The following is a 16,470-nucleotide window of genomic DNA, read 5'->3' as shown; positions in this document are numbered from 1 at the left end:
TTCAAAAACAGCGATTTTACCCCCTCATTGCAGAGAAATATAACGTTGCGAGTCAGTAACCTGTCGAAGCTATTTTACTAATAAAGGTTTCCGTGCTGTGTTGTCGTGTGCAATAATGTGTGTGCGTGCGTCTATGAAAGCAGCATAGTCTACTGCATATAGTTTTAGTTTAGCTATAAACCCGAGCCCAACCCGAACCCGAAGCTATTCATTAAACAATAACCCGAACCCGACCCGAAACCCGAAAGTATTTCGGGACCCGTCGGGTTCGGGTCGGGAAGCAGACCTCTACACCTAAGGAATGTTCATATGTGTATTTGCTTCCGAAACCTCCTTCGGGAAGGTTGGAGCTTCCGCAACATCCCTGTCTCAAGTGGAACGGGTACGTTTTCCCAGTGTTATCCAATCTTACTGATTGGGTAGTGCCATAGCAGCAGTAGCTGGTCCTCTTGTGGTAAGCCCTGGCCTACGCCAAAAAGTAGGGGCGCAGGTGGCTTCCACGGGACACTGGAAGGGGCAGTACCTGTGGCCCTTTGTGAGGGATCCCAATTCGCTGAAAGGGAACGTCTCGGTTACGTATGGTAACCCTCGTTCCCTGAAGGAGGGAACGGAGACGTCACATCACGTCGCCACAGCTCCTGTACCACCGCTGAGCGGCCGGGTCACCGGCTCGGCTCGGCTCCTCAGCGAAAACCTGAACATGCGCTGCATCTGCTGCCTACTTATACTCACACTGTGATCAGCGGCAGCTGGATGCAATAATTGCATGCCAATGTACATTGGCTCGTTTAGTTTACATTCGAAGTAGATTGGTCTCTCTCTATGCGAGATCCCAATTCGTTGATCAGCCGACGTGACGTCTCCCTTCCCTCCTTCAGGGAACGAGGGTTACCATACGTAACGAGACGATTCTGATTGAAATGACTGGACGTTTGAAAATTTTCCGAGCAACGGACCACACCTTTAAGCACTTTAAACACATATTCTATGGGAAATGACTCAGACGACCAACTTGAGCTTAATGCAACTCTTCCGTTTGCCAAAATATAAATTTTTTTGATAGTGAAATTCCAGTAATGGACCTGCCCTGTATCATTCTTACTCATTCAACACTGAGAGGTGGATAAAACGGTCACTACTGACATCAGCCAGCGATTTCCAAACCAGTGGTTTCTGTTTTGTTTAGTCATGTTTTATTTGGTCAGATAAAGATTGGCACTGATATAAAGATGCAATGACTTAAACACGCAACACTCATCGTGATTACGCTTGAGAAAAATGAAGAAACCTCTTTCTGTTACTGGTAGTCAACCCATGGCAAAAATGATGCTTCCCCCTTGACAAATGTTCGCAATTATTCAGATCCTGCCCACCCTGTCTCTTTTCCCTTTCTTGCGTCAGAGGGTCTACAGACCCAGACCGCACATCTGGGAGTGATTAAAACAGGAAACAGATTTCTGTGAGTAAGAGGTGCTTTGTTGGCCTCATACAGTGAATTCATCCAACTGTCATTTCGGTTTCACTTCTCACACACTGATCGTGCCACAACAAAGCTAGACCACAATAGCAACCACAAATGATTCAGCTTCATTGATAAACTTAATGTCATCACTGTAACCGCCACCGCTTACTGTGCTGACAACATGACGCACAACTACAACAAATAATAATTGATAATGTGATCCTCTACTTAGGTTTTACAGTTGGTTGTTGGTGTTGTTTTTGCTTAACTCAGGACAGGAAGTTGTAATACAGACAAAAGTAAAAAAAAAAAAAAAAAAAATTAATTTACATAATTTACCCACATGTCATTCCAAACTGGAATGACTTTTTGACACAAAAGAAGATATTTTGAAAAAAGTGTTTTTCATTCATATGTGTGGGTCCAGTGTTTTGAAGCTGATTTCACTGAATGAACAAAAACATCTAAAACATTGTTCAAAATAACTGCTTCTTTTTCTTTTTTTCATGAAGGCGAGAAACTGAGAATTGTCTTTTTTTTCCCACTTGCAATATATTAAACATTTAAAATAAAAATAATAAATAAAATGTTATATTACAATAAAATAACTTAATAACCAAGAAGCCGTGGTTAACAGTGAATTTATAACAGCTAATGGGCGTTGTTAGGCACGACGCGAAGTGGATACTTTTATAAAACGGTTATTCCATATACGTAGTAAGGTTTCACAAAATAAAACAGAGCAAATAAAGTGTAATGATATTAATAAAAACATAATTCTTTCACCGATCAATGTAGTTCCTCAGAATCAGTTGTGGTTGCAACAAAGTGGTTGCCGAGCAACACACAAACGTAAACAATGGTGTATGTTTGTAGAGTAATTTACATCAGCTTCGAACATGGCTCAGCCAATCAGAATCAAAGACCGGAACTATCCGTTTTAAAATAGCCAATAATTAATCCTGTGTGCTTTAATATATACAATATCAATTAAACAAAGGGAAAAAATATCATAATATATGTAATATAGTTATGCCAAAAATAGCAAAACATGATCATCACTTGTCAGGTGGTATGCTGTATTTATAATATCTAGTTATTGCCAAATAATTTTGTTTAAATTCTATTTTTGTAGGCCTATATTTTGATCAATATGCAATTATATTTTTGCCTGCAGTTTGGCAAATTGTTTGATTTCACAGGATTGGCTGTTCCTATAGATGATTTTTTTCACTTCAATTGACATCCAATTACAGGCACCTTCCAGCAGTGGATTTCAGCAGTGTTTTAAAAACTTTTTTGTCTCCACAGTCATTTCATGTTGATTGTAATCACAAATTTTGACAGTTTTTTTTTATAACTTTGGAAAGAACAGTCCTCATTAGTGTCTCTGAAGACATGACTATGTTTCCATGTCACATCTAATAGTTAGGATAGTTTGTTTTCTCAAGGAAACTCTTAAGAGAGAATAATCCCAAATCTGCCTTTTTCACATTCAGAACTTTGTAATGATTCCATCAAAAGTTAGAATAAAAGAATAGAAGTCTTGTAAAACAATATTTATACCTACATCATATAATTCTGTCTAAATGTATTTGTTGCATCATACAAGTACCAATTATTACAGTCCAATTGAGACTTTTCCTGACGATGTCTGGCGGTTTTGTCGTTTGATGCTCATTCTCAACAGCCAGTGAATAAAGTAGCACTTTTTTTAAAACTATACATGAAATCTTCACACATTCAAATCCAGAGGCACAGGCACAGGTTGCGTCTTTGAATTCCTATTTTCCACTTTACTTTGACATTGTGTAGTCTTCTAATTTGGGTGGTTTCTCTTAACAGTCATGACCTCAGCACTGAGTTGGCGGACATCATCTTATCTCAGGGCAGATAAGTAGCGGTAAAGAGGTGCCAAATGAGACGAGAAGCAGAAATATGACCAGTGGTGATGATAGTGATCAACAAAGTTCATCCCTAAACACCTGCTTATTTAAATGTATTCGGAATTTATGGAAGAATACATTAGGTCTTTAAATCTTAAGCCCTGTGATAAAATCCAGACACCGTAAAAATTTTGCAGCTCTTAAATACACATTGTCCTAACAAACATTATGGAAAATTGCAGTGCTGTACAATGAAGTATTTCCCTCGCCCAGTTTGGACCTAATTGGTTGTTGGGACAACAGCAGCAAAACACTGAGTAAGAGTAAAGACACTGAGTAAAGGCGAGTAACGCCTTGAGTCACGTCTGGCTATATTTAGTAGTATAAAGGAGGCTTTATAACTTGATGAAGTGGGCAGCCTCACTCATAAACTCAGATTCACTGGCTCTCCCATGTTCTCCTGTTCATTTTCAAAAGCTGACTTCTATATAATAATATTTCAATTATTCTTTAATAATCTGGTCCGAAATCAAATAGAAATGCCTTACCGGTGAAACAAGTTGTGCCTTAATATTTTATTGCGTTTCTCTTGTTAGCAGTGAATCAAATATTTCTTCTTTTCGGTGAGTTTTGTTTCCTGGGCTGGATCAGACTCATTGTTCCCAATCTGATAAGATAACCAATGTAGCGCCCTATGGACAAGGAGATATCAAATAAAACAGTAATAAATCAGTAAACTTGTAAAAACCTGTCCAAGTAAAATTTCACACCCAAGTTCAAGAGAAAATATAAATAAATTATATTGTACATAAAGAAAGACTATTTGTTAGGATTTTAATTTTTTTTTGCATTGTGGCACATTATTGTAATGCATGGTTTCCCCAACTGAAATTTGTGAGGGAACTACAAGGGGTTTGTGAGTTGAAGAAAAAAATGAATGAAATCATACAAATATAATACATAAATAAATGAATAATTTAAAAATAAAAAAGACAAAATATTTTATTTGTTTACCTCATTATTCTCATGTTCAAACCAAATCAAATAGGAATTACACCAAAAATAAATATTTTTTTACCCTAGACTAAGGAAGACCAGCAGAAGCATTGCAGTCAGACAGGTGGTGACAAGGGCAGGACTGGGCAGCCATAAGGTGAATGGATCTGTAGAGGACAGGGGAGGGAACTGGCCTCCTGGGAGGAGAGCCTGTTCAAAGACATCCTGTAGTTCTGCATGGCCTATCTGTGCCATAGGGACTACTGAGGTGAAAACCACAGACATTTGGTCAGTACTAGCAACAGCACAGGAATGTAATTATATTTCATAGATGTGAGTGGTTACCTGTGAGGTAGTAGTAGATACGGACGAGTGAGTGCTCCTGAGAGAATATTTCACACTGGTAGGTGCCTGAGTGCTCAGGCCGGGCAGAGGGGACGAAGTAAAGTGGATCAACTCCAACTGTGACCTCGTCAAACCGATCCATCAACATCGTTCTCTCCTGTATGTCAGTTCAGTGGTTGTAAGTACAGAAAGAGTTGGAAGGAAAGGCTTAGAAATTCTGATCTTTAAAATACTGTCACATTCAACTCTAAATTCAAATATGCATCAACTATTGCTACATGCTATATTGCTAAATGAATGAATTAATAGTAATTGGAACTGTAAGAAATACACTGTAATTTTGTCTGCATAAAAAGAAAATAATATTGCTATAGCCCCCTCTAATTTTGGTAAATTCTGCAGGAAACATACTGTAATTTTGACTGCATTTGAAAAAAAAGAAAAACAAGATACATTTAAATATATTATTATATTATTATATATATATTTCTAAAGGTGCTGTTGACATGAAATTTTCACCAGATGTCGGTAACAATCCAAGTAATCCATACATACAAAGAAAGCAAAACAAATAAGTTCAGAAATTAAGTTATGTGTAATAAAGTAGAATGACACAGGGAAAAAGATTTGAACATGCTTACTGAAATGTATTTAATACTTCGTACAAATGCCTTTGTTGATAATGCCAGCTTTAAGATGCCTCCTGTATGGAGAAACTAGTCGTATGCATTGCTCAGGTGTGATTTTGGCCCATTCTTCCACACAAATCTTGAAGGTTCCATGGTTAGAAATTCTGATCTTTAAAATACTGTCACATTCAACTCTAAATTCAAATATGCATCAACTATTGCTACATGCTATATTGCTAAATGAATGAATTAATAGTAATTGGAACTGTAAGAAATACACTGTAATTTTGTCTGCATAAAAAGAAAATAATATTGCTATAGCCCCCTCTAATTTTGGTAAATTCTGCAGGAAACATACTGTAATTTTGACTGCATTTGAAAAAAAAGAAAAACAAGATACATTTAAATATATTATTATATTATTATATATATATTTCTAAAGGTGCTGTTGACATGAAATTTTCACCAGATGTCGGTAACAATCCAAGTAATCCATACATACAAAGAAAGCAAAACAAATAAGTTCAGAAATTAAGTTATGTGTAATAAAGTAGAATGACACAGGGAAAAAGATTTGAACATGCTTACTGAAATGTATTTAATACTTCGTACAAATGCCTTTGTTGATAATGCCAGCTTTAAGATGCCTCCTGTATGGAGAAACTAGTCGTATGCATTGCTCAGGTGTGATTTTGGCCCATTCTTCCACACAAATCTTGAAGGTTCCATGGGCCTCTTCTATGAACTCTAATCTTTAGTTCTTTCCATAGATTTTCTATTGGATTCAAGTCAGGTGATTGGCTGGTCCATTTCATTTGATTGGTAACAGCCCTATATTGTCTTATTATACTAAGTGAAATTATTAATAAAATGCAAGAATTTGATATGAAAGATGATGCATGCATTTAATACGGTTAGGGAAAAATGCCCTTTAAATAGGCCAAAAATGACCTGGAAATAAATTTAAATAAATTTTGTATGCAGTATTAAGTCATATAAAATGTTATTTCCAAACAACAAAATTGAAGTGGAAAACCACTATCCACAGTGGCTGATGAGCAAAAAAGTTAATGTCAAGCCCTGATTATATATATATATATATATAGTACATACACACACACGCGCACACATATATATATATATATATATATATATTTTTTTTTTTTTTTTTCATTGAAACGGCAGTAAACAGTAATTTTGTTTGCATAAAAATTTTATAAATATTACAAATATTGCTACATTCCCCTCTAATTTTTATACATTCTGCAGGAAACATATTGTACATACAAAACATATTTGTCTGCATCTAAATAAAAAAAGATGAATGTATGAATATTCATTAAAACTGCAGGAAACATACCACAATTTTATCTGAATGAATGAATGAATGAATCTTCACTAAAACGGCAAGAAACATACTGTAATTTTGTTTGCATAAAACAATAAAACAAGTAATATACTGCTGTATTTCTCTCAGATTTTGGTCAATTCTGCAAGAAATGTGCTTCAATTTTGTGCTTTACGGTCCCATAATTTTGTCTGACTAAACAAATTATAAAAATGATGAATGAATGAATGAATGAATGAATGAATAAATAAATAATATTCATCGAAACTGCCAAAGTGTGCTGAATTAAAAAAAAAAGGTTTATATATATATATATATAATAATAATAATAATAAAGTCTGCATCTAAATAAAAAAAGATGAATGTATGAATATTCATTAAAACTGCAGGAAACATACCACAATTTTATCTGAATGAATGAATGAATGAATCTTCACTAAAACGGCAAGAAACATACTGTAATTTTGTTTGCATAAAACAATAAAACAAGTAATATACTGCTGTATTTCTCTCAGATTTTGGTCAATTCTGCAAGAAATGTGCTTCAATTTTGTGCTTTACGGTCCCATAATTTTGTCTGACTAAACAAATTATAAAAATGATGAATGAATGAATGAATGAATGAATAAATAAATAATATTAATCGAAACTGCCAAAGTGTGCTGAATTTAAAAAAAAAAGGTTTATATATATATATAATAATAATAATAAATATTATTATTATTATTACTATTAGTTTTGCTCATAAACTATGTTAGCTATTCACGGTTTGAAGTGATTTTCCCATCACCATTGCATATCTCCAGACTATCTCTGCATCTGTAGGAAGCAGGAAAGGGACCTTACACCACATCTGAGTCCTGTTGTTCTCATTTACTTTGATTTCCTTCACTGTAAAAGCACATACATCACACACACACACACACACACACACAGAGCAATACATTAGATGCAGACCTGTAACACTTCACCTTGCAATTGAATGCCTTTTGTCAACAGAAGAACAGAGGCAGCACAGTCTGCCCACCATTCACCTAATTATAATATTTAAGCAGAGCCTCTAGTGAGAGCAGCCAAGGAAACGATACGCTGAGCAATAATTGTAGCTGTGCTGAGTGGAAATGAATACCACAGTGTGTGGGAGAAGGCCTGCCATCTTAGGTGACCCACAGGGCTATCTGTGCGAAATTATATTATGTGTAAAAGTGTGTCAAGGCCCAAGGTTTCGTTTAACAACTTTGCTGTGCTCCTAAGTAGAGTTAAAAGCTGTAGATGTTTGCGCTGCGTAAATGCCGTTACATAATTACAGAGGTGGTTCTGTCAGGTTGAGTTATAACATATCCATCATGTCAAGTGTGGAGAGAGTGGGTGAGTGGGGGACTGCATAGAATTACATATCATAATATATTGAACAGAACACTGCACACATGTAAAGGAGCCTGTCAACTCACCGGGGCAATCCAGCGGGAACTCACAGGAGTCGTACTGACAGGTCATGCAGTTATAAACAGCACCCTGAACCTGGAAACCTTAACAAAAATATTTGATCCCATTTATAGTGTACTATGTTTTTTTTTTTTTTGGTAGTCTTTGAAAAAACTGTATTTGTAAATCAAAAAGCATTTAGAGTATTAGTATATATCTACATTTTAAAAAATTAAGATATCGCAACATTGCCGGAACCCTCCCCTTTGCTCCCCTTATAAAGTATCTCCTTTCTAAAATAAAAAGGCATCTTCATATCTTCACATTCAAATACCCATTTATACAGTGAAAATATATATTTTATAAATATATATATAATAATATTATAAATATATATATTTTCAACAATTATAAATACAGGTGCATCTCAATAAATTAGAATGTCATGGAAAAGTTCATTTATTTCAGTAATTCAACTCAAATTGTGAAACTTGTGTATTAAGAGGAAAATGAGAAACAAGAGACCAAAAAATGCAGATGAGCTGAAGGCCACTGTCAAAGAAACCTGGGCTTCCATACCACCTCAGCAGTGCCACAAACTGATCACCTCCATGCCACGCCGAATTGAGGCAGTAATTAAAGCAAAAGGAGCCCCTACCAAGTATTGAGTACATGTACAGTAAATGAACATACTTTCCAGATGGCCAACAATTCACTAAAATGTTTTTTCTATTGGTTTTATGAAGTATTCTAATTTGTTGAGATAGTGAATTGGTGGGTTTTTGTTAAATGTGAGCCAAAATCATCACAATTAAAAGAACCAAAGACTTAAACTACTTCAGTCTGTGTGCACTGAATTTATTTAATACACGAGTTTCACAATTTGAGTTGAATTACTGAGATAAATGAACTTTTCCATGACATTCTAATTTATTGAGATGCACCTGTATATCCACATTCTCAATCATGCATGACACACCTCATGAACTTCATTTCCAGAGCTTTCTAAATGAACTCCATGAGCATTTCACCATATTATTTGATGAAACTATCATATACTGTGTACACCCAGAAAATCAAAGGTCTTCACAACAAATAACATTTTGGTTTAACTTCTGTCACAAGACATATTTTTCTAAAGAACTTTTTAATTATAAAATTTGTATTAAATCATAGGTCCAGAAAATCTTTTATGGAATTTTCTTTTCTTTTTATTGTAAAACATTTATAAATTGTTCTTGAATTGTATTTAACAAGTTTAATGATTTCAATCAATTGACATTAATTAAAATCATTCAACTAAAGTTTAATTTAACCATTAAACTATCAATTTAAACAATTTGATATTTTTTCTTTGAGCTTTTCCATGAACGTGCTAGTTTAAAAACATTGTTCTGATAAACAAATAAAGAAAAGATGGAACCCATACATTTCTGCAAGAACTCTGAAGACAGTCATTGGTATGTACAGCAACAAGGGAAGTCACTTGTTTGCAGTCACTTAATATATATCGAGTCTCTGGAGTACTCAATAGGACATTTGAGGTACCTTAAAAATGCCTAAAGGTTCATCAGAGATTTCAGTGTAGCAATCTGAGGACCTTAAATTATGTAACAAGCACTTTTTTTGCTTCATCAGGAGGGTCATGACATACAGTATATACTGTAGTATATAAGTACATATATACTGTTACTCACCACATGGGGGGAAACATCCAGAGGCTGCAGGAAACGATAAAAAAAAAATATTTTAGATACTGCAATATCCATGTGCAAGGAATGTACAGTATAATAGTCAGTAATACTGAGGTGGCTGGGTGCATTGAGTTTTAGAGCAGGAGAACTTGCTATGATTTAAGAGAGAAATAAGCGGAAATTGTGATGGAACTTATAGGGAAATGTGAGTGCTGCAATATTGAAGATGTAGGTACCTTAAAAATGCCTAAAGGTTCATCAGAGATTTCAGTGTAGCAATCTGAGGACCTTAAATTATGTAACAAGCACTTTTTTTGCTTCATCAGGAGGGTCATGACATACAGTATATACTGTAGTATATAAGTACATATATACTGTTACTCACCACATGGGGGGAAACATCCAGAGGCTGCAGGAAACGATAAAAAAAAAATATTTTAGATACTGCAATATCCATGTGCAAGGAATGTACAGTATAATAGTCAGTAATACTGAGGTGGCTGGGTGCATTGAGTTTTAGAGCAGGAGAACTTGCTATGATTTAAGAGAGAAATAAGCGGAAATTGTGATGGAACTTATAGGGAAATGTGAGTGCTGCAATATTGAAGATGAAGGCTCAGGTCAAGTTTTTCATGGTTTACCAAGCCAAAGAAATGAAGTGATAATGTAATAAGTCTCACCTCTGGGCAGCCCCGAGGCTGCAGCAATGAAATTGTTTGCTGCTGCCTGTAGCCTGAACTCATATACTGTATCTGAAAGAAGGGAGGAGAGGAGAGAAGGACAGAGCCATTAATCTCAATTTCAGTCAAAGTGTGTATGTCAAAGATTACATGTCTGTTTCTATCTGGATCTCTCCCTGATATTTCATGCCAATGGTCTCCACAATTAAATTACTGAATGATTAGAAATGACCTAAAGTGAACAGTTCTTGTTGAGAAGGAATAAAGTGTGTGTGTGTGGGGGGGGGGTCTTGTTGTATTGTCTCTGATGATCAAATTGATCATTTCCAAGGGATAAACAATTTGTCTATGTATTATGTAACACTTGCAATCAAACCACAAGAACGGACAGATTTACAGCTTTACAACACCCAGGCAGCATCTCATAAACACTCTGTGTTTCTGGGTGCGGTGAGTGTAGACAATCATTTCACATTTGTACATATCACTTTTCAGTAAACATCATGCTAGTCTCTAGGTCTTCCCTTTGGAATCTAAGTATTGTTGGCGTTCACTAATAAAGGATCCTCACGCTTACCATTTCCAATGAATCACGTTTGAAAGGAAATATTTACTACTCTGTGAACTCAAATTATGGCCTAATGAATTGTCACAGGTCTGGTCCCAAACAAGCAGTTAGTCTATTACGTGGTTGCTGAAACTGGTAATTAGATAAAACTGTTACCATCATTTTTTTGCTGGTCAAATTCTTCCACTATAGGCATAATTTCAGCCATCAAGATATTCTTCAGCATCAAGTCATAGCCTCTCCCTGTGAAAGAGATACAGAAACATGAGAAACTTTCTGAACACACTATAAATAACGTTTAATTGCAGCCTTAGTTTTTACAGTAAAATCGAAGTGGAGCAACGTGAAACATTTAATGCACGTTTCTGTCTAATTAGGCTACAAAACAGTTGACATCAAGCAGAAATGACAGAAAATGGTCAGTTTAACAGAATGACATATTTAATCATGCGTAATGATGAAAACTTTGTAGTAAAACGATGCCATAACTTCAGAACGAAGCATGATTTTTGTAAGAAATATCAGCTACAGCGTTTTGTTGCAAAGCAACGTTATATTCCAGCGGAAGGATATTTTTTATACTTACTGAAACATCATTTTAATATAATTTCGGTTATTAATAGGGCCTACTGTTATTATAAAGTACCCGTTTATTAAAAGCAAAAAGATACTCGAGACCGTACTGCATTCTCTATATAGTCACTACAACAGCTTCTCGTACTATAGGCCTATTGTTTAGTAGCATAACACCAATAATATTTTATTTATTAATTCTTACCTACTTTTCCTGCTTCAATTACTCTCGATTCATTGTTGAATATGCGATCGAGCGTTTTGAAACAAGAGTCTACATTCCTTATATTGTATTCGGTGAGAATATGGCCCCAGCACAAACGAAGGCTGTCATCGACATCAATAAAGCACTGATAGCAATTCAAAACTGTGTTAATTACCGAGCTGAAAAGCAACAGTTTTAAGATCATGGCAAACATTTCTGTTATTCAAGGTTATATTATTCCTCAAGCTGTTTGAAACTAAACAACTTTTGAAAATTCTTTTAAGGATGACATCATCAGGACGAAATAATTATCTCATGGGCACAGCAAATGTACATTTTCATTTGACAGAAATGAAAAAGGGACTTTGGCAATACACATAATGGGAGTGATCTTATGTAGTGATTTGTAGTGATATCGCAACATTTATAAACAAGTAGAAAAAGTCTACATTTTTCTAGTTCATTGTAACGTGTATATCGACTATAGGCTCGTGTAGGATTCTTAAAGGGATAGTCCTCCCAAATAATGAAAACTCGTTCACTCGCCCTCATGTCTTTCCAAACCTGCCTGACTTTCTTTTTTACGTGAAACATAAAAGATATTTGAAAGAATATAGTCAGGTTAGATGTCACATTGAATTTAGATGAAAACAAGGCTGTGAGGGAAAGACTTATTCAATTGTACACACTGTATAAAGGTCATAGATCACATCATTTTCACCAACTCACAACTTTAAAAACTGTTTTAAAAGGTGTTTGTCTACTGAATGTTTTTTTCTTCCGTAAACACGTTTCAGCAGCTGCACAGACAGTATGCTGTTAAACAACAGTTCCATTGAAAGCATGCTGTAGTACTTCTAACTGCCACAGCCTCATTTTCATTCCTGTCAAAATTTAAATATGGCAGTACCCAGCCTTAGGTCTATTGGTGACCAATGATCAGTTCCTACTGATTCCACTATATGGACAACAAAATACAATAGAAACCAATGTCAGTGAAAACCGGAATGTTTGGATACCAACATTCTTCAAAATATCTTCTTTTATGTTCCACAGAAAAAACAAAGTCATACAGGATTGGAAGGACATGGGAGTGAGTAAATGATAACAGAATTTTCTTATCTGTTTTACATAGGTGAGGCTAGTTCATCTTGATCTTGCAGTGACTCCAGACAAAAGCAATATACGTCTGTAATGTTCATGGTCTTGTGGAATGTTCCCCCATTAAGAAATATTGCTAATTTACTCCATTGTCTTTTCAACCCTCTTCCTGCTCCCATTATGCACCATTTTGCTGCAAAGTAAAGAGATGGGGAGTGTTGTGTGTGAAAGAGAGGGAGCGAGAGAAGGGAAAAGGGAGGGAGAGGGTGATGCCTGTGGATGATGGTGGTGGGGTGCCGTGATATTGCAAATGATCCAAATTGACCGGAACAAAGGGAAAAGAAAAGACTTTCTGTGCATGTGATTGATCGATCACGCAGCAGACAAAAGAAAGGAAATAGACCAAACGTAAATTTACAATAATGAAACAATGGGTGAGACATTAGGAAAAGCATAATTGCCATTTAAAAGATTAATAGAAAGGTTAAAACATAAACATATTTCAAAAATCTGATATAGTAGGATCCCCAACATAGTCAATGTGTGTATGTGTGTGTGTGTCTAAGAAACAGAGAGAGACTACCAATCAAGCCCACAAGCTCATTGCATCCTGTATCCCACACCCCTCCCCCCTATTCCATCACCCCAAAACCCCCTCTCCTGCCTCTACCCCCTCCCATGTCTTTTCCAAAGTGTCGCCATGGTAACGAGACAGGGTGCCTAATATATGAAGTTAATATATTTCCAGTGGCAGGAGCGACTTGGGTACTAATGCATTCATCTGTCTCTGCAAAGACAAGCCAATCAATAGTGAGCAGGAGCTCCACCGCAGGCCTGCCAGAGAAAAGACGGTGTAGTCAGTCAGCCGGCCTATCAGCAATGATCAGAAGACAGGTAGCATTGTGCTGCACTGTCCTGAGATGCTAATTCTACAGCTGGCCCTCCAACAGAAGGCCAGAAAGTCAGCGAGAGTACACTGAAAAATGTATATATCATGGAGTGTTTTTTCCATCTCTTTTTTCCCACGTTCATTTTTCATTAGTGATTTTGAATGTGCGTCACATGCAGGAGAGTGACTTTTTTCTATATTATTAAGTGTTATTATATTTGCTTTGTGATAGAAATCTTTGTATCCAACATGTTGCAGTGATGCTCTGTGGGATGTTTAATTTATCTTTCACTAATTCATTTATTTTTAAATAGCTCTATTGATAAGTCTGAACAAATTATGCACATATGAAAATAAGAAAACTCACCAATACACAGTGAGAGCATCAGGTATAGATCAGGCCTATTACAGTGAACTAAAATAATATCATACTAAAGAAAAATACATGGAATAAAATATAAGGTTTAACTTGTACTAAAATAACAAAAACTGAAATAAAAATGATTTAAAAAAAAATACTGACATAAGAAAACCTAATTAGATTGATAAATAAAAAATACAAAAACTAATTAAATTAAAATTAAAAAGGAACATTTAAAAATAAAAACTAATTCTAAATATTAATAAAAACTATTATAGTATCTAAATGAAACAAAAAAAGTCACTGGCATCGATAAAGGGGAGAAGAGATACATAATGACATATATGGATCAACACATTTGTATGTTCGTAAACTACATCCGTCTTGTTTTGTGTGGACGGACAGACAGTATCAGTGAAGATAATATTATGGGGTCACCACCCGTGGCTGTCTTCTTATTGGACCATTTCTTTGTGTAGAACACAAAGCCAGCCAATAGGGTGTGTCCCCAGTAGTCGCTACCACAACTGGAGGGCCTGAGTACAATCTAATCATTTACAGTACAATAACGCTAAATCTAAACACAAAAAGGATCTTTTTCAGCATATGTTTAATCAGCTACTGTAAATATCGCTAAGACTGATTTAAAGACATAATAAAAATGCAAATATTTCTCCTTGGTTTGACTTTTTGTGATGACGGCGCATGCAGCCCTGTTCCTGAGGACCTCACCTGTGACCTAGTTTGACCTCACAGGTTAAGGGTCTCAGGGACAAAGAGACATACTGTGAAAAAAACAGGACCATGTTTCTGGAATTAAAAATGCACAATTACGTCATTCTTTCTTTCTGATGTCTTCGGAAACTCTTTTAAAGCGCCTGGAAAAAGGGGCTCCGACTGCATTGCGCTGTTCAGATTTTCACCCTCACTTCCTTCAGGCAGTGAAGGTGCACAGAGAGCAGTAAACACATAATGTTTGCACCAAACTGTGTTGTGTCAGTCATAATAAAACCATGGGGGTGTTGTTGATGGGTACTTTTACTGCAATATGTTTCACCGCAGAGGCTGTAAGCCGTGGCATCATCCTCTGCACGATTCTACCAGGAGCTTCAGTAAAACCTCATCAGCTTGAGGAGCTTTTCTTTTGGAAAATCAAAGCCACATTCACCGACTCCTGAGACAAAGATAGAGGATTTCTCCGCAATATTACATAACAACCAGGAGAAAACTATGATCAAATAAAACTAACTTACAGTGTAAAGTAATTCTTAGTAAATGACTATATAAAAAGCCATAAATCAACCAACCAAAAATAACATGTTAACACTTGAACGGCTCCTTCACCTGTCATCAGGTAACATGAGAACAGGGCAAAATGGAATACCTACAGCACAGTATATGGAAGGAGATCCAGGTGTTAGGTTGAAACCTGTGAAGATAAAACAAAACAAATATGAATATATCCAATGCAAACATTTTAAGTAGCTAAAAAAGTGATTAACACTTATTATTACATGGATTTATATTACACAGTGCACAAACATGCAAATGGGGACCTGAAGAAGGTAAAATGGTGCAATAGTGCCCCTTCTTGGTAGACAGCTGGTACAACTGACACAGTGACTGAGTGAGTAGAGACACCAAACTGTTCAAATTTTGACCATGACTATTACCAAAAAATGTACCGTGACTATCATAAAAAAATTTGCAAGTTGACAAACTGATTAAGATCTTCACGCCTTGCCGGTTGCAGACATGCAATACTTCAAACTGGTCAAGACTCAAAAATACTATGGCGATAAAATATTTCTCAAACATCACACTGTCATGAATTATGAAAACGACTGCAGCAGTAGTTAGACTCACACTTCTATTGTCTTTTAAAACATCAAATAAGCCAAACAAGCATACTTCAAAGCATCTCTCTATCTCAGAATTAGAGATTATTATCTGTCTCACATACATGCGTGTGCACAGGTGTGTCAATCAAAAGCACCACAATAAAACTGTCTACGGCAAATACAAGCCTTTGCTGTGCCAAAAATCGCATAATGATGTAGCAGGGGCGAATGACAAAGATCCAAAAGGAGATGTACTACCTTATTGTGGCATCTGGAACATGCAGACTTTGACCATGTCAAGCTTTGTGGCGACAAAAAGTGCATGTCGACGTACGAAGTCTGTGGAAAATACGAGACGAAAAACCAATTCACGTTGCAGCATGAAGGATGCGGAAACGTGTCGGACTCTGAAAAGTTCAACCTGACGACACAAAGACAAAGTGAAAGAAAACAGTAAACGAGAAAAC

The 16,470-nt window shown here is 36.0% G+C and overlaps 1 protein-coding gene across 1 annotated transcript; it reads right to left on the bottom strand.

Moving 5' to 3' along the window:
* Window positions 1-3,902: 3,902 nt before the first annotated feature.
* spaca6 (sperm acrosome associated 6) lies at window positions 3,903-15,581 on the bottom strand. The gene is made up of 9 exons (XM_016287262.1): window positions 15,551-15,581; window positions 11,190-11,276; window positions 10,466-10,537; window positions 10,171-10,194; window positions 8,118-8,195; window positions 7,457-7,557; window positions 4,690-4,846; window positions 4,427-4,607; window positions 3,903-4,040 (listed from the first exon to the last, which is right to left on the bottom strand). Exons 2-9 carry the CDS (start codon window positions 11,257-11,259, stop codon window positions 3,941-3,943), a joined length of 783 nt encoding a protein of 260 aa, XP_016142748.1. The 5' UTR covers window positions 11,260-11,276; window positions 15,551-15,581; the 3' UTR covers window positions 3,903-3,940.
* Window positions 15,582-16,470: the final 889 nt, after the last annotated feature.

Source organism: Sinocyclocheilus grahami, unplaced genomic scaffold (assembly GCF_001515645.1).
Source record: "Sinocyclocheilus grahami isolate Dianchi unplaced genomic scaffold, SAMN03320097.WGS_v1.1 scaffold11.1, whole genome shotgun sequence".
Taxonomy (NCBI): domain Eukaryota; kingdom Metazoa; phylum Chordata; class Actinopteri; order Cypriniformes; family Cyprinidae; genus Sinocyclocheilus; species Sinocyclocheilus grahami.
This window is presented reverse-complemented; position numbering and strand designations above follow the sequence as displayed.

Coding starts and splice junctions, on each gene's coding strand:
- spaca6 (XM_016287262.1), bottom strand. CDS start 11,259: ATGCTGAAGAATATCTTGATGGCTGAAATTATGCCTATAGTGGAAGAA. Junction 10,195..10,465: donor AGCCTCGGGGCTGCCCAGAG/GTGAGACTTATT, acceptor CGTTTCCTGCAG/CCTCTGGATGTTTCCCCCCA. Junction 4,847..7,456: donor TAGTCTGGAGATATGCAATG/GTGATGGGAAAA, acceptor ACTGACATACAG/GAGAGAACGATGTTGATGGA.